This window comes from Aotus nancymaae, unplaced genomic scaffold, assembly GCF_030222135.1.
Source record: "Aotus nancymaae isolate 86718 unplaced genomic scaffold, 86718_ANA_hifiasm-v0.15.2.pri h1tg000106l, whole genome shotgun sequence".
In the NCBI taxonomy this organism is placed as follows: Eukaryota; Metazoa; Chordata; class Mammalia; order Primates; family Aotidae; genus Aotus; species Aotus nancymaae.
Window position 1 is genome coordinate 784,121 of NW_026988521.1, and position 19,919 is coordinate 804,039.

The 19,919-nt window shown below is 65.2% G+C and overlaps 1 protein-coding gene across 1 annotated transcript; it reads left to right on the forward strand.

Moving 5' to 3' along the window:
- The first annotated feature begins 1,491 nt into the window (after positions 1-1,491).
- On the forward strand, positions 1,492-13,368 carry B4GALNT4 (beta-1,4-N-acetyl-galactosaminyltransferase 4). The gene is made up of 20 exons (XM_064370249.1): positions 1,492-1,642; positions 3,535-3,638; positions 4,090-4,182; positions 4,261-4,356; positions 4,436-4,526; positions 4,600-4,700; positions 4,848-4,915; positions 5,767-5,845; positions 6,960-7,026; positions 7,132-7,266; positions 7,335-7,444; positions 7,550-7,650; positions 7,924-8,021; positions 8,090-8,963; positions 10,682-10,965; positions 11,129-11,282; positions 11,365-11,437; positions 11,535-11,688; positions 12,068-12,194; positions 12,913-13,368. Exons 1-20 carry the CDS (start codon positions 1,492-1,494, stop codon positions 13,040-13,042), a joined length of 3,090 nt encoding a protein of 1,029 aa, XP_064226319.1. The 3' UTR covers positions 13,043-13,368.
- The last annotated feature ends 6,551 nt before the right edge of the window (positions 13,369-19,919 follow it).

Genomic DNA, 19,919 nt, shown 5'->3' on the forward strand with positions numbered 1-19,919 from the left:
ATATTTCAATGAATATGCGGATAACATAAATACGGAAAGTGGCCTGCAGGTGGGAGGTGAGGAGTTGATGCGCTGGGGGAAGGCTGGGGAGATACAGTGCTGTTTAAGGGCAGGTATGAACAGCAGCTGTAACCAACTTGCTCCTAAGCTCTGAAGTTAGGAGAGGGGGATGGAGGGGATGGAGGATGGAGTCGAGGGTTAAATTAAAATAAGAAGGCAACTTCTGGGCAATCTTCCATTGTGAGGTGGGGTCCACATCCCCACAACCCACAAACTTGGGTGGCCGCGACGCCATGTGGAAAACCCGGAGGGGTGACTCCAAGATGCTTCACTCTGCGCTGCGCCGGAGGCCTCACCCGCCAGCTGAGCGTGCAGGTGCTCCGGCCAACCGCCCGGGTGAGCCCCGCCATTCCAGCCGAGGGTGCCCCAGACCGAGCAGAGGCCTCTGGATGGCTCCAGCCTGTCCTGCGGAGCCGCCCGGTCACTCACGTCCTCCCACGGGAGCCCAGCACCCCGGGGATTGGGGAGGAGCTGCCCTGAGTGCCCAAGCTCCTGACTCACAGGACCTGTTGCTGGACAGCACGGAGGGGGGTGGTTTGTCGGACACCGGGTGTCTCCGGACACAACGGAACAGACGAGGGAGAAGGGAAGGGTGGCGCTGGCAGTTGGACAGGGCGCGTGCTGGGGGGACAGAGGGAACTGGCAGGGGTTGGTGCGGACCAGGGAAGAACCGGCAGGAAGTGGGACAGCGCCCAGGAGAGGGGCACAGAACCGTCAGGCCGCGCTCCGTGGGGTGGAGGCGGCCAGCTGGGCCCCTCCTACCGCCGGGACAGCCTCGGCCCCCGGGGGTCCAGCCCTGAGGCCGACATGCCTCAGCGACTCCCACTCCGGGCTGAAGCCCGTGCTTGGGGCCCCCCAGCCTCTGTCGCCCGCCCCGTCCCCCCCATTCCCCGCCCCAAGCGCCCGGCTGCCCTTCTCTCCCTCCTCCGTGTCGTCCGCTCCGGTCTGGGTCACGCTGTTTTCAGGAGGCCGCCCCGACTCCCGGCCGGGCCGTCCCCCTCCCCCGCAGCCCCCGCGGTCCCCAAACCCCCGCACCCCGGTCCCCGCGCTCCGCCCCGCGCGCCGCCATTGGCTCCCCGCGGCCTGGCTCGGCCCGATTGGCTCCGCGCGGCCGGGGCCCGATTCGCGGTGGGCAGCTCCGCGGCGCGGATGCTGCTCGGTCCCGCCGCCGCCCCAGGAGCGCGGAGCCGGGAGCGGCCGGGCCGGGGGCACCGCTAGGAGCCGCCCCCGCCGCCCACCCCGGGCCCGCGGCCGAGGGCAGCCCGGGGGTCGCGGCCGCACCCGGCGGCCGCGGGCGGCGGACAAAGGAGCATGCGGGGCCGCGGGCGCTGAGCGCGGCGGGGCGGGCCGGGGATGCGGCGCGGGGCGGGCGGGGGCCGGGGGCTGCGGCGGCGCCGCTGAGCTGGGCCGGGGTCGGGTGCGGCGGCCGCGATGCCGCGGCTGCCGGTGAAGAAGCTCCGCAAGCAGGTGAAGCTGCTGCTGCTGCTCCTGCTGCTGAGCTGCGCCGCGTGGCTCACCTACCTGCACCTGGGCCTGGTGCGCCAGGGCCGCGGGCTGCGCCAGCGCCTGGGCGACGGGCGAGGTACGCGCGGGGGGCGCGGGGCGCGGGCGGCGGGGCCCGGGTCTCCCCACACGCGGGTCTCGGCTGGGCCTGACCCGCCCGGAGCCCCCGCCCGCCGTCCCCAGCTCTGCGATTCGGGGGGAGGGGGCGCGGCTCGGCTCGGCCCGGACGCCCGGTGACGTCGGCGGTGACGCGCGCGACCCTCTCTGGGAGGGTCCCTGACTCCGGGTTCTGGCCTGGATCCGGCGGTGAGGGGGCTAACGGTGGGCACCTGGGGAGGCCGCTGCCCCCCGACCCTGCTGAGGCTCCCTAGAGGCCTTCTCAGGCCTGGCCTCTACCACCTGCCCGCTTAGCAGGGCCTCAGTTTCCCCGCGTGCTGGGGACCCGGGCCGGGGCACGGCGAAGTGGCCGGTGCAGCTGGGACGCTTCCCGGTGGAGGTGCCCTCAGTGAACTGTGCCACGGTTCTGGGGATCCAGGTGTAGGGATGGGCCCAGCCTGGAGGAAGCTCTCCCAACCCACAGACAAAGCACATCGTCCGCGTGGGCCAGCGGGGGAGGGCCTCCTGGAGGTGGTGATCTTTGACACAACCTTTGGGCGAGAGGATTCCAGACAGGAAGGTGCAGATGAAAGCCTGGGCTGGGGAAGGAAGGGCAGACCCTCCCGAAGGAGGGAGGGAAGTACCGTCCACAGAGTGGGAGAGACCCCAGCTGGCTGCCTCTGAGCCTCTCCAGGGACCGGGTGTCCTGGCAGAACAGTGACACTGGCTGGGGACACCTAGGCCGCTCTACCTGCCAGAGCCCCTCTGTCTTTTCCTGTGCCGGGATGCCCGGTCCCACACAGGCCAAGGGTCTGGTTCTTGTCCCAACCCACGTACCTCACGGCTGCCACACCCTCGAGAGACCCCCAACACTGCTGAATCCCTAAAAGAAGCCCCAGCATAGCTATCAGCAGACAGGGCAGGGTCCACAGCTGACCCAGTGACCCGAAACAAAACCAGCACCCCCCAACAGCCCCTGCAGGCGCATCTGGTTTTCTGAGCAGCCAGGGGTCTAAGCCCAACCAGGCGGGGGCAGAGGCACAGGAAACCTTCTTCCAAGGACCCCTTGAGGCCAGGGCCACGAGCAAAGGAGGCCAACAGTGCCCGGGACAGACAGACCCTTCCCAGGTCCGCTGGGACCCCTCCACAGCCTCCCCACTCGAGCCGGGGCAGGCCTCTGTGCTCCAGCCCTCTCCACCTCCCGGACCTCCCTACATCCTCACTGCGGCCCTAGGGGACCTGAGTGTCTAAAGGGAGGCTTTGCTTCACCCCAGTTCTGCTCCTCCTGCTCCTCCTGCCCAAGGACACTCAATCCAGGGCCACGCCTGGGCTTCAGCATCCATGCCTGTCCCTCAGTCCAGACTTGGAGAGCTCAGATCCTTCCACAGAGGCAGTGCTGGCTGGCTTTCCTTCCACAGTCTCTGGCACTAGGCATGAGTTCCCGGTTCTGGTAAGGGAGGCAGACGTGGGACACTCCAGCACACAGAAAGGCTGAGAGTGCAGGGCAGTCCTGGGGTCTTCCTGGAGGCAGACCCACTCGACAGGAAGGGCCAGATGGGAGTGCCTGTGGGTGCCTACACACGCCAGCTGGCACACCCGGCTTTCCTCCCTCACACAGCTGCAGGATGGGAAAAGCCTGGTGGAGGGCTTAGGCCGGGCTGCCCCACCAGAGGTGAGGTATAGAAGAAGCTGCCTCGCTGTGGGGTGGATCATCCCGTGGCAGAGGAAGCAGATGGGAAGGAGAGGCTTTAGCACGGACACCACCTCCCTGCCCTGCTCCAGCCATGTGGGTCCCTGCCCCGCTGACCCCAGCAGCAGGTGGAATGGCTTTGGAGAGAGCCTAGGCCCCAGACGGACCTCATGTGCCACCTGCAGACGGCGAGAAGCTGACCAGTGTGACCGACGGCCAGGGCGTCCACGCTGTGCCATCCACACAGAGGGCGGAGGACTCCAGCGAGAGCCGTGAAGAGGAGCAGGCGGTGAGCAGGGCCTTGGGAAGAACGGGTGTGCAGAAGCTCACAAGACCCCGAAGCCACTCGTGTGTTGGTGGCTTGAGAACCTGTCCATTCTGGAGGGCGCAGCAGGGGGGCAGAAGACACAGGACACGTGGGTGGTGGACGCGTCACGGCTCGTCTATGCGTGCTCCAGCACCAGGCGTCCTGCCTGAAGTTGTCTCGGGGCTGCAGCAGGTGCATAAATGTGCTGGCGGGCGGTGTGTGGGGCAGCTGAGCATCTTCTTGGGCTAGAGTGACCAGGGTGCCTGAGTGTGTGTGCCAGGCGCCATGCCAGGCTTTGCGTGGTTGTGGGCTCTCGGGCATCTAGGGCCGTGTGGCTACAGTTGAAAGGGGTCTTTGTGAAGGTCTGGCTTGGGGTGTGTGAGCCCCTCCCTGCTCTTTGAGCCCTGACCCTGCTGCCTTTTCTGTCCTGTAGCCCGAAGGTCAGGACCCAAACATGCTGTTTCCCGGGGGCGCCAGGAGGCTGCCGCTGAACTTCACCCATCAGACACCCCCGTGGCGGGAGGAGGTGAGCGTGCGTGGCCTGCCGTGGGCCGGGAGGCAGGGCGGGGGCTGCGGGCCGTGGGTAAGGCCCTCCCATCCCCAGTACAAGGGGCAGGTGAACCTGCACGTCTTTGAGGACTGGTGTGGGGGCGCCGTGGGCCACCTGAGGAGGAACCTCCACTTCCCGCTGTTCCCTCATGTGAGTGCCGGGGTTGGGGGGTGCAGGGCGGGCAGGGAGTGTGGGGGCGTCAACGGTAACAGTCACTGCTCCCCCCAAGACTCGCACCACCGTGAAGAAGCTGGCCGTGGCCCCCAAGTGGAAGAACTATGGACTCCGTATTTTTGGCTTCATCCACCCTGCGAGGGATGGTATGGGGGTGAGGGCGCCCTGGGGGGGGGTGTCATGAGGCCCCACCCCCCTGAGATTAGTGTTGCGGCCTAGGAGACGTCCAGTTTTCTGTGGCCTCGGATGACAACTCTGAGTTCTGGCTGAGCCTGGACGAGAGCCCAGCTGCTGCCCAGCTGGTGGCCTTCGTGGGCAAGGTACCCCCACCCCAGCCCCGTCGTCTTCCTGGGCCTCCTGCAGCTCAGTCACCTGTCCTTCCAGCCTCTTGGGAAGGAGGACCGGATGGGTCTGGTGTCCCCAAGGAGAGAGTGAGCCCCCACCACCCCTGCTCTGTCACCCTCCAGACTGGCTCTGAGTGGACGGCGCCTGGGGAATTTACCAAGTTCAGCTCCCAGGTGTCCAAGCCCAGGCGGTGAGTGACGGGGGTGCATGTGCGCCTGTCCTCATGTATTGGTGGGAGGGGGCTGCCCACTGTCTCCTTATCCTGCGCACACTTGCACACATGCTGCACAAGCACCCTCCCAGCCCAGCTGCCATCCTCCTGAGGACCAGCCCTGAGGGGTGTGGGAGCTCCCCACCCCTTCCCTGGCTCCCCGCTTCCCTGGCTCCCCCCCCAGCTTCCCCCCTTCCCTGGCTCCCCCACTTCCCTGGCTCTCCGCCCCCAGCTTCCCCCTTTCCCTGGCTCCCCTCCTTCCCCCCCTTCCCTGGCTTCCCCCACTTCCCTGGCTCCCCCTCTTCCCTGGCTCCCCGCTTCCCTGGCTCCCCCCACAGCTTCCCCCCCTTCCTGGCTCCCTGCCTTCCCTGGCTCCCCCCTTCCCTGGCTCCCACCCTTCCCTGGCTCCCCGCCCCCAGCTTCCCCCACTTGCCTGGCTCCCCGCCCCCAGCTTCCCCCCTTCCCTGGCTCCCCGCTTCCCTGGCTCCCCCCTTCCCTGGCTCCCCCCTTCCCTGGCTCCCCACTTCCCTGGCTCCCCCCCTCCCTGGCTCCCCCCTTCCCTGGCTCCCCCCCTTCCCTGGCTCCCCCTCTTCCCTGGCTCTCCGTCCCCAGCTTCCCCCCTTCCCTGGCTCCCTGCTTCCCTGGCTCCCCCCCCAGCTTCCCCCCTTTCCCTGGCTCCCCGCCTTCCCTGACTCCCCACTTCCCTGGCTCCCCACTTCCCTGGCTCCCCCCTTCCCTGGCTTCCCCCCCGCCCCGGCTTCCCCCCATCCCTGGCTTCCCCCCGCTTCCCTGGGCATGGTGGGCTCAGCCCCTTCTCCTCGCGTCCCCAGGCTCATGACCTCCCGGAAGTACTACTTTGAGGTGCTGCACAAGCAGGACGACCGTGGCTCGGACCACGTGGAAGTGGGCGTGAGTGCGGCCCCCCACTCCCCCCACCCCACAGAAGCTTCTGGAGGCTCCACTCCCACCGCCTCCTTGCAGGACAACTGCAGTGGGGTCCCCATCCCAAAGTTGACAAAGCAGATGGTCAGGGCCGTGGGCCTGAGGTCAGGAGGAGGGTCCGCTCTGCCCTCTGGGGGGGCTCGTGCGACTTCCCTGAGGAGTCACCCTTGAGTAGAGTCTTGAGAGGACGCAGGCGTTCAGTAGAGAGATGTGGGGGCAGAGAATTTGGGGTGCGGTGCACAGTGAATTCCCGACCACCAGAACAGCGAAGGAAGGACCCAGCCGAGGAACCACGTCTTAGGGACTAGAAGGGATCTGGTGGCCAGGGCAGGCGGGGCCCGGGGGCTCTGGACAGACAGGGCTTTGTCCTGAGAATGAGGCCATCGGATTTGCATTCCAGGAAAAAACCCTGGCCGCAGAATAAGAGAGCCTGGGGGAAGAATTTTTACTGTGGCCTTTGGTCCTTGAACCCAGGGAGGTGGCTGGGACGGATGGGGGAGGGGGAAGGGGTGACAGCAAGGCAGGGCCTGGAGCCTCGTGGGTGTGGGGGCCTGCGCCACGTTGCCGGTGTCTAGTGTGTATGGGGCGCGTTTCACCCCAGCTCAGTTGGGCAGAGGGCCCGGGCTGGAGACGGGGTCGGGGTGGTCTGTGGAGGCCCCAGGTTGAGGTGAGAACAGCCCCTGGAGCCCCAACTTGGTGGGTGGGGTAGAGAGGTCTAGTGGAGGAGGCGCCAGGCCTGGCCCTTAGAGGCCGGCAGTGACCTCTCTGGGAGTGGGTGGTGTTGGAAGGTCACAACCTGAGGCCCGGAGGGTCTCAGGGAGGGAGGGAAGGAGGGAGGAGGAAAGGTGAGGAAAGGAGCATGGGGGCTCTGGCCTTGCCCCCAGGGCCCCTCAGCTTTCTGGGCTTCCTTCCCCAGCTTCCCTGCTGCCCCTTCCTGGAACCCCAGGACCCCTCTGCCATCTCCCCTCCTGCCTCTTTTAAGGGACTGGTCCTATGAGTCCCCCGCCCTGAGCCAGGGTAGACCCTTTCCTCCCTGGACCCAGCCACGGCTGTGCCCGACCCCCACCCTCTCTGCCCCCAGTGGCGACCTTTCCTGCCTGGCCTGAAGTTCGAGGTCATCGGCTCTGCTCACATCTCCCTGTACACAGGTGCGGAAGCCGCCTCTGGGGTGGGGCCTCTCGGGATGGGCTCGGTGTGAGCGGGAAGAGTGGAGGAAGGGGTCTGAGCACTCCTGGGAACTCCTCTGCCCCCAGATGAGTCAGCCCTGAAGATGGACCACGTGGCCCACGTCCCCCAGTCTCCAGCCAGCCACGTGGGGGGGCGTCCGCCGCAGGGGGAGACCAGCGCAGACATGCTGCGGCCAGACCCCAGGGACACCTTCTTCCTGAGTGAGAGGGGGCCCGCGCAGGGTGGAGGGGGTGCCTGCCCAGCCACCCTGTGACCGCCCCTCCTGCAGCGCCGCGCGTGGAGCCCTCGAGCCTGGAGGACGTGCTGGAGCCCTGCGCCTACGCCCCCACCTACGTGGTCAAGGACTTCCCCATCGCCAGATACCAGGGACTGCAATTTGTGAGTGCGGCTGGGGACCCCGTCCGGTCCCTCCGGGACTCCAGGCAGCCTCGTCCAGCCCCGTGGGAGGCCCGCCCTGAGCCCCGCACCCGCCCCCACCCCCAGGTGTACCTGTCCTTCGTGTATCCCAACGACTACACCCGCCTCACGCACATGGAGACCGACAACAAGTGCTTCTACCGCGAGTCTCCGCTGTACCTGGAGAGGTGCGCGGCGGGGCGGGGTCCGCTGTACCTGGAGAGGTGCGCGGTGGGCGGGGTCCGCTGTACCTGGAGAGGTGCGCGGCGGGCGTGGGGGGGCGGGGCGGGGTCCGCTGTACCTGGAGAGGTGCGCGGCGGGTGTGGTGGGGCGGAGCGGGGTCCGCTGTACCTGCAGAGGTGCACGGCGGGCGTGGGGGGGCGGGGCGGGGTCCGCTGTACCTGGAGAGGTGCGCAGGCGGGGCGGGGCGGGGCTCGGCTCTGATGCCCTCCCCGCCCCAGGTTTGGGTTCTACAAATACATGAAGATGGACAAGGAGGAGGGGGACGGAGACCAAGAGGAGGTGCAGCGCCGAGCCTTCCTCTTCCTCAACCCCGACGGTGAGGGTCCCCAGTGCCCCCAGCCCGCACCCGCCGTGCGCGGAGCTTCTAACCCGCGTTTCCCGCAGACTTCCTGGACGACGAGGACGAGGGGGAGCCGCTGGACAGCCTGGAGCCCACGGAGGCGGCCCCGCCCAGGAGCAGCCCCCCGTCCCCCGCCCCGCCGACCCCTCCCAGCCCCCGAGACGACAGGACCCCCAGGCGCACCCGGGCCCTGAGCTGGGCCGCCCGGGCCGCCCGCCCCATGCCGCTCTTCTTGGGCCGAGCTCCACCGCCGCGCCCTGCCGCGGAGCAGCCGCCCGGGACACCCGGGAAGGTGTACGTGACCAGGGTGCGGCCAGGACAGCGGGCCTCCCCCAGGGCCCCGGCGCCGCGCGCGCCCTGGCCGCCCTTCCCCGGCGTCTTCCTGCGCCCCCGGCCTCTGCCCAGAGTGCAGCTGCGGGCGCCCCCGCGCCCCCCACGGCCCCACGGCCGCAGGACCGGCGGCCCCCAGGCCACAAAGCTGCGGCCTCCAGCCCGGGCGCAGGCCACCCCGGGGGGCCGGGAGAGCCAGGCGCGCACGCTGGGACCTGCGGCGCCCACGCTGGACTCGAACTCGTCCTCCGAAGCGCGGCCCGTGACCTCCTTCCTGAGCTTGTCCCAGGTGTCGGGGCCACAGCCGCCGGGGGAGGGCGAAGAGGAGGGGGAGGACGATGGGGCCCCCGGCGACGAGGCCGCGTCGGAGGACAGTGAGGAGGCCGCGGGCCCGGCGCTCGGACGCTGGCGTGAGGACGCCATCGACTGGCAGCGCACGTTCAGCGTGGGCGCCGTGGACTTCGAACTGCTGCGCTCGGACTGGAACGACTTGCGGTGCAACGTGTCGGGGAACCTGCAGCTGCCGGAGGCGGAGGCCGTGGACGTGGTGGCTCAGTACATGGAGCGGCTCAACGCGCGCCACGGCGGGTATGGGGGGCGGAGACGGCCGCGGAGAGGAGGGCCTGGCCTGGGTGGGCCCCTCAGACCTTCCCCAGGGCACCAGCCCCCACCCCAGGGAAGCCCCGGCTTCTCCTCTTCCCTCCGGCGTTCCTGACTGCCCAGGACACTTGTCTAGCCTCAGGGACCTTCCTGGAGCCCCACCCAGGGCTGCGGTCCCATCCTTGTACCTGTGAGCCTCACTTCTGTCACCCTGAACGTGGGCACAGGGATGGTGAGTCCAAGCTGCAGAGATCAGCTCAGTCTCAGTTGCTGGACAGACGGCCTCATGGGGCCCCAGACCCCTCCTCTCCCCTGGCGGTGCCGGAGTGTTCCCAGACCTCAGGGTCTGACTGCAGCGGAGGGTGCAGGGCCTCTGCCCCACGGGCCCCTCTCATCTCCCCAGGAATCTAGTGCTGTCTCCACTCCAGCGGGCTGTGGGGGCGGGAGTGGGGAGCCTACTTTTGCTTTGGGGAGGTGCTGTGGACCTACGAGAAGGGGCAGTGTCTCTTGAGCCAGCCTTGAAGGCAAAGTAGGAGCCGCACAGTGAGGACAGGCAAAGGCAGGGGCAGAGGATGGAGACAGAGCCGCGCGGGACTTTCTCTTGTGTGTGATGGAAGGTTGTGAGCAGGGCAGGCGTTGGCCCGGTTTGGGTGCAGACAGGTGGGGCCGACAGCCTGGAGCCCTGGGGGGCGGGCGCTGGATTCTAGTTGGCTGCGAGGGCACGCCTGCCTTTGCAAGGTCTCAGCTTCCTGAGAGCAGCTCGTTATCCCAGTGGGGCCTCCTGGGATGGTGATGGTTGCGGCCCCACCTTTGCCCACCTGGGTGTGGAGGCGCCAAGAGCGTTTGGGGCAGGGGGTCCCTGACTCTTGGGCCGCGGGGTGCATGGGAAGGATAGTTGGAGGGAGGCGTCTGGACCCCTTACCGGTCACTCAGGTGGGCGCCCCCGTGAAGGGCACTGAGGGAGGGCATGAGGCCCACTGAAGAGACTTAGTCTAGGGCAGGGTTCTGTTTTCTCCAGATTCGGAGAGCAGAGTGGAGGGAAAGTGATGAAGAGGAGGGGCCAGAAACGGCCTGGGCAGTGCAGCAGCCCCCTCCACGCAGGGGTTAGGGTCGGCCCGGAGCTGCTGCCTGGGGAGAGGGGTGCTGTGAAGGCACAGGGGGCTTCTCAGAGGAGGTGACGCAGGGCCTCAAAGAGGAGGGGCTAGGAAGGCTGGGACAAACATCCCAGCTGGAGGACATGAGGGCAAAGGAGACTGGCTGTGCCCGAGGAGGAATCTGCTACCCCAGTGAGGGGAGGGTTCGAGGCCGCAGGTTAGAAACTGCTTAAGGTCCTAGAACGCTGCAGAAGCCGCTGGAACCCGGTCCCACGGGTGGAGGCAAAGTCCTGAGGGTTTCTAAGCAAGGGGGTGACTGGACAGGCAGGCATGTCACAGAGGTCACCTGGGACGTGCGTGGTGGCCAGGAGGCCTGCTGGGAGTCAGGGACGGGCCTGGGCTCGGTGCCGCAGGCTTGCCCCGCCCAGGGAGAGGGTGGCTGGAAGGGGGACCTGCCTGCTGGGCCTGCCTGGCGGGGCAGGAGCTGTGCCCAGGAGCTCGCAGCCTCCCCCACCCCAAGTTGGCTGAGTTTCTGTGGCCAGGGCGGCCCGGGGTTGGGCCTGGGGTGCCGGCTCGAAGCCCGCTTACGGGACTGACCACCGCGCCTTGCAGGCACTTCGCGCTTCTGCGCATCGTGAACGTGGAGAAGCGCCGGGACTCCGCGCGAGGGAGCCGCTTCCTGCTGGAGCTGGAGCTGCAGGAGCGCGGGGGCCGCCGCCTGCGACTGTCCGAGTACGTGTTCCTGCGGCTGCCGGGAGCCCGCGCGGGGGGTGCAGACGGAGAAAGTCCCGAGCCCGCTCCCGCCGCCTCCGTGCGCCCCGACGGCCGCCCGGAACTCTGCCGGCCGCTGCGCCTGGCCTGGCGCCAGGACGTGATGGTCCACTTCATCGTGCCAGGTGCGCAGGGCGGGCTGTGGTTTCCAGGAGACCCCACGGGAAGAATGTGATCCTCACGACCGGGAAGGGCGTGGGTGTCAGGGACGAGGTTTTCGCGGCTGGGAGGCCCCAGCGTAGCGTCAGGGTCGGCTCAGCGCCCCCCGCCTCCCCATTTCTCCTCCAGTGAAAAATCAGGCACGGTGGGTGGTGCAGTTCCTGGCGGACATGGCCGCGCTGCACGCGCGCACCGGGGACTCGCGCTTCAGCGTCATCCTGGTGGATTTCGAGAGCGAGGACATGGACGTGGAGCGGGCCCTGCGCGCGGCGCGCCTGCCCCGGTAACGGCGCGCCTTTCCTCCCCCGGGGGTGAGTTTTCCTGACCCCACCCCAGAGCCCCTGCCTGTGACTCCCCCTCCCCAGGTACCAGTACCTGAGACGCACCGGAAACTTCGAGCGCTCCGCGGGGCTGCAGGCAGGAGTGGACGCGGTGGAGGTCGGAGGGCCAGACGGGGTGGGGGAGCAACGCGGGGGCCGGGGAGGAGCGCGCCCTCGGGAGAAGAGCGCCGGGCTCAGACCTCCCGCGCCCCCAGGACGCCAGCAGCATCGTGTTTCTCTGCGACCTCCACATCCACTTCCCACCCAGCATCCTGGACGCCATCCGCAAGCACTGTGTGGAGGGCAGGCTGGCCTTTGCGCCGGTGGTTATGCGCCTGGGCTGTGGGAGCTCGCCCTGGGACCCCCACGGTGAGGCCCCGAGTGCCCCACCCTGTGATGCCAGGGTTCCCACCAACCGCCAGGGGCAAGTCCTTGAACTCTGGGCCTCTCTCAATCCCCAGGGGAGGCCTGTGAGTCCGTCGGTGCCCTCAGTGGTGCCCAGGGCCCCAGTCCCCTGACATCAGCACACCCGGGGCCACGGTGGGTCCCCAGGAACCTCCTCCAGTGTCCCGCACTTAAGCTCGGCGCTCCAGGGTCATGACCTAGCACCAGTGCACAGACTCCTGGCAGCCCCGGTGGTGACGGGACCCTGCACCTGAGCCCCTCCCGGGGTCTCCTAGGGGCCCTTTGCGGGGGAAGCCTTGCAGGACCTGGCCTGAAGGGCAGCCCCTCACCCTCCCCGCCCCAGGTTACTGGGAGGTGAACGGCTTTGGCCTCTTTGGGATCTACAAGTCGGACTTTGACCGGGTCGGAGGCATGAACACCGAGGAGTTCCGAGACCAGTGGGGGGGAGAAGACTGGGAGCTCCTGGACAGGTGACCGCCTCCCCACGCTCAGGGAGACAGAGGAGACGCCCTGACCGCTGCCTCCTCCTCCTCTGAGTGGGGGAGGGGAGCGGACGTGGAGCGAGCCCTGCGTGCCCCCATGGGCCCCCACCTGCTGAGAGAACTCTGCCCTTCCTCCTCTTCCCAGTATCCTGTAGGCCGAGAGAGACCCTCCACCGGCTTCACTCCTGAAACCCGTTCCCACCCTCAGGGTCCTGCAAGCTCAGGGACGTCCCTGACCCAGCTCTGCCCCGACCCTGTGGCCCTGTGGCGGCCCTGAGTCCCCCATCCTCCCACTGGGGTCCAGTCCCCGGACCAGGGTGCTGACCACCTCTCTGCTCCCCCCCACCAGGGTCCTGACCACCTCTCTGCTCCCCCCCACCAGGGTCCTGACCACCTCTCTGCTCCCCGCCACCAGGGTCCTGACCACCTCTCTGCTCCCCCCCAGCCCAGGGTCCTGACCACCTCTCTGCAACCCCCCACCAGGGTCCTGACCACCTCTCTGCCCCCCCGACCAGGGTCCTGACCACCTCTCTGCTCCTCCCCAGCCCAGGATCCTGACCATCTCTCTGCAACCCCCCACCAGGATCCTGACCACCTCTCTGCTCCCCCCACCAGGGTCCTGACCACCTCTCTGCCCCCCCATCAGGGTCCTGACCACCTCTCTGCCCCCCCAACCCCATCCTGACCACCTCTCTGCCCCTCACAGGGTCCTGCAGGCAGGGCTGGAGGTGGAGCGGCTACGTCTGCGGAACTTCTTCCATCACTACCACTCCAAGAGGGGCATGTGGAGCGCCCGCAGCAGGAAGGCCTCTCACACGGGGGTGGGGGCGTCGTGATGACGGGCAGCGCCTCCCAGCCCCAGCGGGAAGCCCGGGGCAGCTGCTGGGGCCTGGGCTTAGAGCTTGGTCCTGAGGGACCCGGCAGGGCTGGTCAATGGGTCACAGCCACCACCATGCCTGCCCCTCCTGGCCCACGGGGCCCCCATGCCAGGCCCACCCCGGAGGGGCAGCTTCACGGCGGGTCAGGGCCTGGCCTTGTCCCCAGTCTGCGATGATTTCTGTGAAATTTTGCTGTAGCGATGACATTGTTTTCAGCATATCCAAGAGTTCCATCTGTTCTGTTTTTTATTCAGAATGAAATGAAATATTTTTTTTAGTTCTGACTCGTCCTCTGCGCCTGTTCTCTTGGGAGATAGAGTCCTCACCCCCGGGGTCCCTGAGCCCGATCTCCTAACTCCAGCCGCAGCCCTTCCCAACCCACCCTCTCCCACCCCCAGGACCACATGCCCCTTCCTGCCTGTGAGCCTCTGTGCCCTGGGCCCTCCTTCCGCCCTGAGTCTGTAGGGCCTGTGCCCACTGATAGCAGATGTCATAGTCCTGGGGCGAGGAATGAGCAGTTACCACCCCGGTGGCCTTCATTCTGCAGTCAGAATCAGGGTGTCAGTCCCGCCCCAGCCTCCTCTAGACTGGAGGAGCCCTCTGCACCCAGGTGGGGCATGTCCTGTGCTGGGGTTGTGGGTGATCAGGCAGGACTCCAGGCTGCCAGAAACAGAAACCCAACTCAAGCTGGTGAAGCTGTCAGCAGGGGCCTGTGTGACTGTGGTAAGTGCAAGGTCAGAGTCAGCAGGGCACCCGAGGACTGACCCAGGGGCCGGTCGAGGACACTCCACCTTGTCTGCTCTGTGCCCGTGGGTCCCAGCGCAGCCCTATCCTGGACCCGGTCATGGGAGGGAGGCTGTCCCCTGCAGGCGCTGAGTGCCTGTGTAAGTTCCTTATGGCTGCTGTAGCAAATCAGCACAGATGTAGTGCTTTAAACACACACTTTTATTATCTTACAGTTCTGGAGATAAAAAGTCCTAAAATTAAGCCTGACACAGTGGCTCATGCCTGTAATCCCAGCACTTTGGGAGGCTGAAGCAGCTGGAGCCCCAGATGAGCTGGTGTGCACCTGGAGTCCCAGCTACTTGGGAGGCTGAGGCAGGAGGATCACCTGAGCCTGGGAGGCTGAGGCAGGAGGATCACCTGAGCCTGGGAGGCTGAGGCAGGAGGACCACCTGAGCCTGGGAGGCTGAGGCAGGAGGATCACCTGAGCCTGGGAGGCTGAGGCAGGAGGATCACCTGAGCCTGGGAGGCTGAGGCAGGAGGACCACCTGAGCCTGGGAGGCTGAGGCAGGAGGATCACCTGAGCCTGGGAGGCTGAGGCAGGAGGACCACCTGAGCCTGGGAGACTGAGGCAGGAGGATCACCTGAGCCTGGGAGGCTGAGGCAGGAGGACCACCTGAGCCTGGGAGGCTGAGGCAGGAGGACCACCTGAGCCTGGGAGGCTGAGGCAGGAGGATCACCTGAGCCTGGGAGGCTGAGGCAGGAGGATCACCTGAGCCTGGGAGGTCAGGCTGCAATTGGCTGTGATTGCGCCGCTTTACTCCACCCTGGGAAACACAGCAAGGCCCTGTCTTAGAAAAAAAAAAGTCCTAAAAATTGAGGTGTCAGCAGGGCCGGTCCCTTCTGGAGACGGTGTGGGGCTGTTTCCTTGCCTTCTCCGGCTTCTCAAGGCCACCTGGATTTCAGCAGCTTGGTCTCTCTCTCGCCCTCTCTCTCTCATCTCCTTCCGTGACTCTGACCCTGCTGCCTCCTCTTGTAAGGACCCCTGTGATTACGCTGGGCCCACCCAGCGAGCCCACGGTAACCTCCCCTCACACCCCTCACTGGGTCCGGTAAAGGCCCTTTGCCACGAAGGCGGCGGTCACAGGTGCGGGGCAGGCCCATCTCTAGGGGCCACTCTTCTTCCCACCTCCTCGTTCACACTGCGTGGGAAAATAGCTCACACGCCCAGCAGCCAAAATTATCCTCTGAAGATGCACCCAGATTGTGTCCTGAGGTCACCGCGCACCATGCACTAGGGCGGCGGGAGCTGGAGCCGGAGGAGGAACCGGGAGGACCTGCCCTTGGCCAGAGCAGCGCCTGGCCGCCTGAGGTGGGCTGCACAGGTCCTGCTGGTCCACGGGGGGCAGGAGCCACAGGGCGGGGGACCCGGCCGGCCACGCATGCGCCTGTGGGCCACGCGATGACCAGCCGTGCTGCCCACTGTGCCCTGTGCATCTAGTTCAGATGAAACTGTCCCCATGCGCAGATGTGTCCCAGCAAGAGAACTACCATTGGATTTAACGATCCACGCTACCCCGAGAGGATGAGGAAAGGAGAGAAGAGCCCTAAGCCACAGGCAGGCGAAGCCTGCACATCAGAGAACTAACCTTGGAAAACAAGGAGGTCAGACAAAATTCCACGTGATCTGGACGACACAGCGTCATTTAACGCACTTAGCAATGATTCATCGCCCACTCACTGCGTCACCCACTGAGGAAAATCAGTGAGCAGAACACAGGAAAACGGCTGCCCGCATGGAGCTTACGTTCTAATGTGGGAGGAGGGGCGCACAATGATGCCACAAATAAAATATCTGTATACAGCTGGCAGCGAGCACAGCAGAGGGACCGGGAGCCTGGCAAGGTCGCGGCCCATGTGAGTGCGGCCGCGTTTCTAAGTGGGGTGGTCAGGACCAAGTCTGAGAAGGTGAAGGCGGCCCGGGACACAGGCTGGGGGGCGGGGGCCAGCGGCGCGTGAAAGGAAATTTCTTAAAAATAATGACGAGGCCGGGCACGGTGGCTCTCACCTGTCATATCAGCACTCTGGGAGGCCGAGGCAGGAGTGATGGCAGCAGCAGCCCATCCAGAGTGGCCACTGGCCGCCGTGGGGAGGCACGGCCGGGCCTCCCACTCCACAGCACAGGCAGGAGCCCCACCCTCCCGGGCACTGGTTTCACTTGTGTGCACCCCAGCATTCCTGTGCTCTTGGGGACCCCCCACCCCTGTAGGCTTGGAAGTACAGGGCGCTCCGGGTAGCTGGAGTCAGGGCCTGCAGTCCGCTCCCAGAGGCGCCCCCCTGGCATGGTTGTGAGCCAAGTGAGGGGTGGCCCCAGGCCGCCCTTGAGCGCTGGAACTGCAAGGGGGAACTCACAGTGACATCACCTCCGCCCGGATGCCGGCCTGGGCCCTGCGAGGGCCTGGCGCCCCCACCCTAGGCTGCAAGGTGGCAGACGGGGCAGCAGGATGGCAGCAGTGGGTCCCTGTGTCCCATGTCCCCAGGGCAGCTGACGGTGCCACCCCCACCCTCACATGGCTGGGAAGGACACACTCCCAGGCCTGGAGCCCCCACCACAGCCTCAACCTCCCTTCCTGCTGTAAGCACCTGGCCAAAGACAGCTGGGACCCACGGGACCAGCGCTGGAGCACTGGGTTTTCTGTTCTGGGTTGATCTTGGAGCGGGGTTGGGGGCAAGCCCTGGTGCTGTTGCAGCCCAGCCGGGTGCGGACACCCTCAGAGCAGTGCTGATGCACCAGTCCCCTCCCACCTCAGCCCTCCAGACGGTGGGGACCACCGAGTGCAGAAGGGAGGCCAAGGTGGGGCTGGGGGCAGCTCAGAGCTGGTCTGTGGGAACCCCTTGGCACGAGCAGCCTGGGCACCATGTGGGAGGCAGACAGGCTCCCGGGAGGGAAGGGGCAGGTCCCTGGTGAGGCCCCACCTTCAAGCTAGGGTGGGCCTGAAGGCTGGGGCCCAGGCTGTCGGTCCCAAGGACCAGAGTGGGGACTTGTGGTGCCTTTTCTGGGCCCACCATGGCTGCCCATGGGCCAATTGGCACGCATTCCCCCCCTCGAAGCCCAGCCTCAGCTGAGAAGAGGACAGAGACAACAGAATGACCAGCTGCAGAGAGGAGCTACCCTCTGTCCTGAAGCCGAACACCCACTGTGATGACCTGCCTGGAGAAGGTGCCGCCACTCCCGGCCTCCTCTGCTGAGGGCCTCCGAGCTGCTCTAATACGGAGTAAAGCTCCTCCTCATCTTGCTCACCCTCTGCTTGTCTGTGTACCACGGAGGTGTCTGGCCAGAAAAGCAACACCTCGAATATCCTGTAACATTCTGGGGGCTCGTCTGGGGTCTGCGGAAGGCTGAGTAAAAGTGGGTCTTCCCTTTCTGTCCTTTCCTCCTGGTCCCTAAACTCCACAGTAACTCAAATGCAAGAATACCAGGCCTCCGTCAGCCAGTTAAATGTGACCAGTGCAGCTGCCAGGCTTAACACCTGGAGAACAGGCTCGCTAGGAGGACCCTGTCCAGTCCCTCATCACCCTCGGGGGTTGGGAGCGGTGGCTTCGTTCATGGAGGTCTAGCTGTCACATGGGACCAGAGGAGGTCCCAGAGCAACTGAGGGCATCTGGCCGGGGTCACCCCTTGCTGTTATCCAAAGGCCCCTGACTAACTCCAGACCCCAGCCTCCCACCAGGGCATGGGCACGAGGACCTCCACTCTTCCCGGCGCTCTTTTCTTTCTTTCTTTTGTGACTGTCACGGTTCCCAGCTCTTCTTTATACACAGGGTTAAATACTAAGTATGTTGTTGCAAACCGGAAACGTGACCGGCTAGCAGGAGCTTTGGCTTAGTCCTCAAAACCGCAAAACGGAAGGTTAAGAGCACCACGGAGGGAGCCTTGGCATCTGTGCGTAAATTTGTGGCAGGAACGTTCTTGTCATTTCCTTGGTTGCCAGCTTGGTGCCAAGCACCTTCAGACTCGGAAGGGAAGCCCGGTCTGAGGAAGGAAGGTTTTCTGTAAACGTGAGGGCCAAGGTCCCACGTGCGTGGCTTTCTTTGCCTTGCAGGGTAGCCTGGACCTCAGTCTATGCTGTAGAATTGATCCAGCCCTCCCAGCGGCCACCTCAGGAGAAGCTACAAGAGGCAATCCCAGGGAAACAGAGAACCGAATCCCAGAGGCACCTGCAGTGGGGAATCTAACCCTCTGCTCCTCCCTGTCCAGGTTCCCTCTCAAGCCTCCCCCAGCGCAGAAATCCTCGTTTTAGACAGTTCCCCATCAACTTAAGGGCGATCTTGGCACGTTTTCGGATGGCCCTGACAGATATATAGAGGCTTCCCAGAACTTAACCCAAGTATGTGAGCTCCCCTGGAAGGAGATCATATTGTATTTTGAATCCAACTCTGACCACTGCTGCAAAGCAGGCCGCCCTGCAAGTGGCAGAGAATTCTGGGGATGAGCTTATACAGGGCCAGGGAAGAGGATAAGCTTCATCCACCCAGGAGAACAGCAGGACCATCGGAGGATCCTAAATTCAACCCCAGCGATGAAAGGGGAGAGTGGAGGATGAAACACTTCCAGGCGCGTACTGGAGGGCTCGTGAGGGACTGGGACGAGGCTTTGGATTGTGCTGGGCTGCCCTGCTGGGGCAGGGATGGGATGGAGGCCCGCTGCCTTCCTGGGGGGGCGGGAGGGGCCTTGGTGAAGTGTGTGAAATCTCCTGATTCGGTCAAAGAACAGCTCATCTCAGGGGATGAGGGGGATGAGTTTATTGCACAGGCAGCCCCTGATGTCAGCAGGGGGATGAGGAAATGGGCTGTGGAGGGCATCCTGGGAGTGGTCACTTCAGCTTTCTGCAGTGGGGACTGGAAGGAAGTCCAGAAAAGAGAGGGGAGGTACGGGAAAAAGGCAGAGGCTCCAACAGCTGCCTTGTGGGCTCGCGGACCCCAGAATCCCTGGGTGCAGCTGCTGCCTGCTGCAAAGGCGCTGGACCAGGGCATTCAGGAGGGACTTTCCAGACAGCTGGGGGAGGCCACCTTGACCCTGCCCAGTTTGCGGCGGGGACCACTGGAGGGCAGCCTGTCCCTGGAGACGTGGGTTGCCGGGTCTAGGGCTGGTCTCCCAAATGGTACAGCAGGACTGATGGGTCCTGGGGCTCCTCTCCCCACCTCCAGGAGTCCAGACCACCACTGCTATCCAGGGGCCCCAGGTGATTCTGGGGGTCGAGGGGAGGAGGATGGACTCCTCTGGACTCCAGAGTGGGCCTGCCAGCTCCTTCTGCTCTGAGCCCCCCATCTCTTGGCACAACCGTGAGAGGAGTCAGCACAGTCCTGTGAATCCAGGAGCTTTTCTGTGCAAGGGCTTAGCTTCTTTTCCTTTTAGGAGGCATCTTCTCAGGCCAGTTCCCCAGTTCCCAGGACCTGCTTCCTCCCTCTCGTTGGAGGAGGTCCTGGCCCCACAGCTCCACCTGTTTATAATAAGGAAGCAACAGCGGGGCTGCCCCCACCTGCTAGTAGCTGCAATTTGGGACCAATTTAATGGGTCATACACCCTCCTGAGGCACCTTTCTATCCCAAGCTTCAGTCTGAAGCCCCGGAATGGAGCACTAGACCTGAGGGAGGTGACGGCAGGAGTCGAGGGGGCACAGCATAGGTGAGTGTGACTGATCCCTGCCAGTTAGACCCTCCTGCTTCCTGGATGGAGGTTGTGCTCACATCCACGGCCTAGATAAGGTCTAGGGAACTCAGGGGTTACTCACAGTGGGAGCCTTAGGCACCACACAGATGAGTGTGAATATTCCTGCTGGCTGTGCCTCCCCGCTTCATGGGTGAAGGTTGAGCTTGCACCAATGGTCAGCGCCTGCACTGGTCACTGGGACTCAGGGATATAATGTTGGAAGAAGAAAACGGCATGCCTTTCTCTCCTCTCCATCGCATACCCTGGTATTAGCTGCAGGGAGAGGGGACCACAGGGTTGCCTTCTTCCCCTCTTTCCAGATGGGTAACCAATCAATCATTTTCAGCCTGCATTCCTCACGTGCACCTAAAATCACTAGAATTCATTTGACCCTCAGACTCT

Bases quoted from the DNA above. Each gene is read 5' to 3' on its own strand.
- B4GALNT4 (XM_064370249.1), top strand. From the start codon at position 1,492: ATGCCGCGGCTGCCGGTGAAGAAGCTCCGCAAGCAGGTGAAGCTGCTG. The intron at 1,643-3,534 runs GTACGCGCGGGG...TGCCACCTGCAG, and splicing joins GCGCCTGGGCGACGGGCGAG to ACGGCGAGAAGCTGACCAGT. The intron at 7,651-7,923 runs GTGCGCGGCGGG...TCCCCGCCCCAG, and splicing joins TCTCCGCTGTACCTGGAGAG to GTTTGGGTTCTACAAATACA.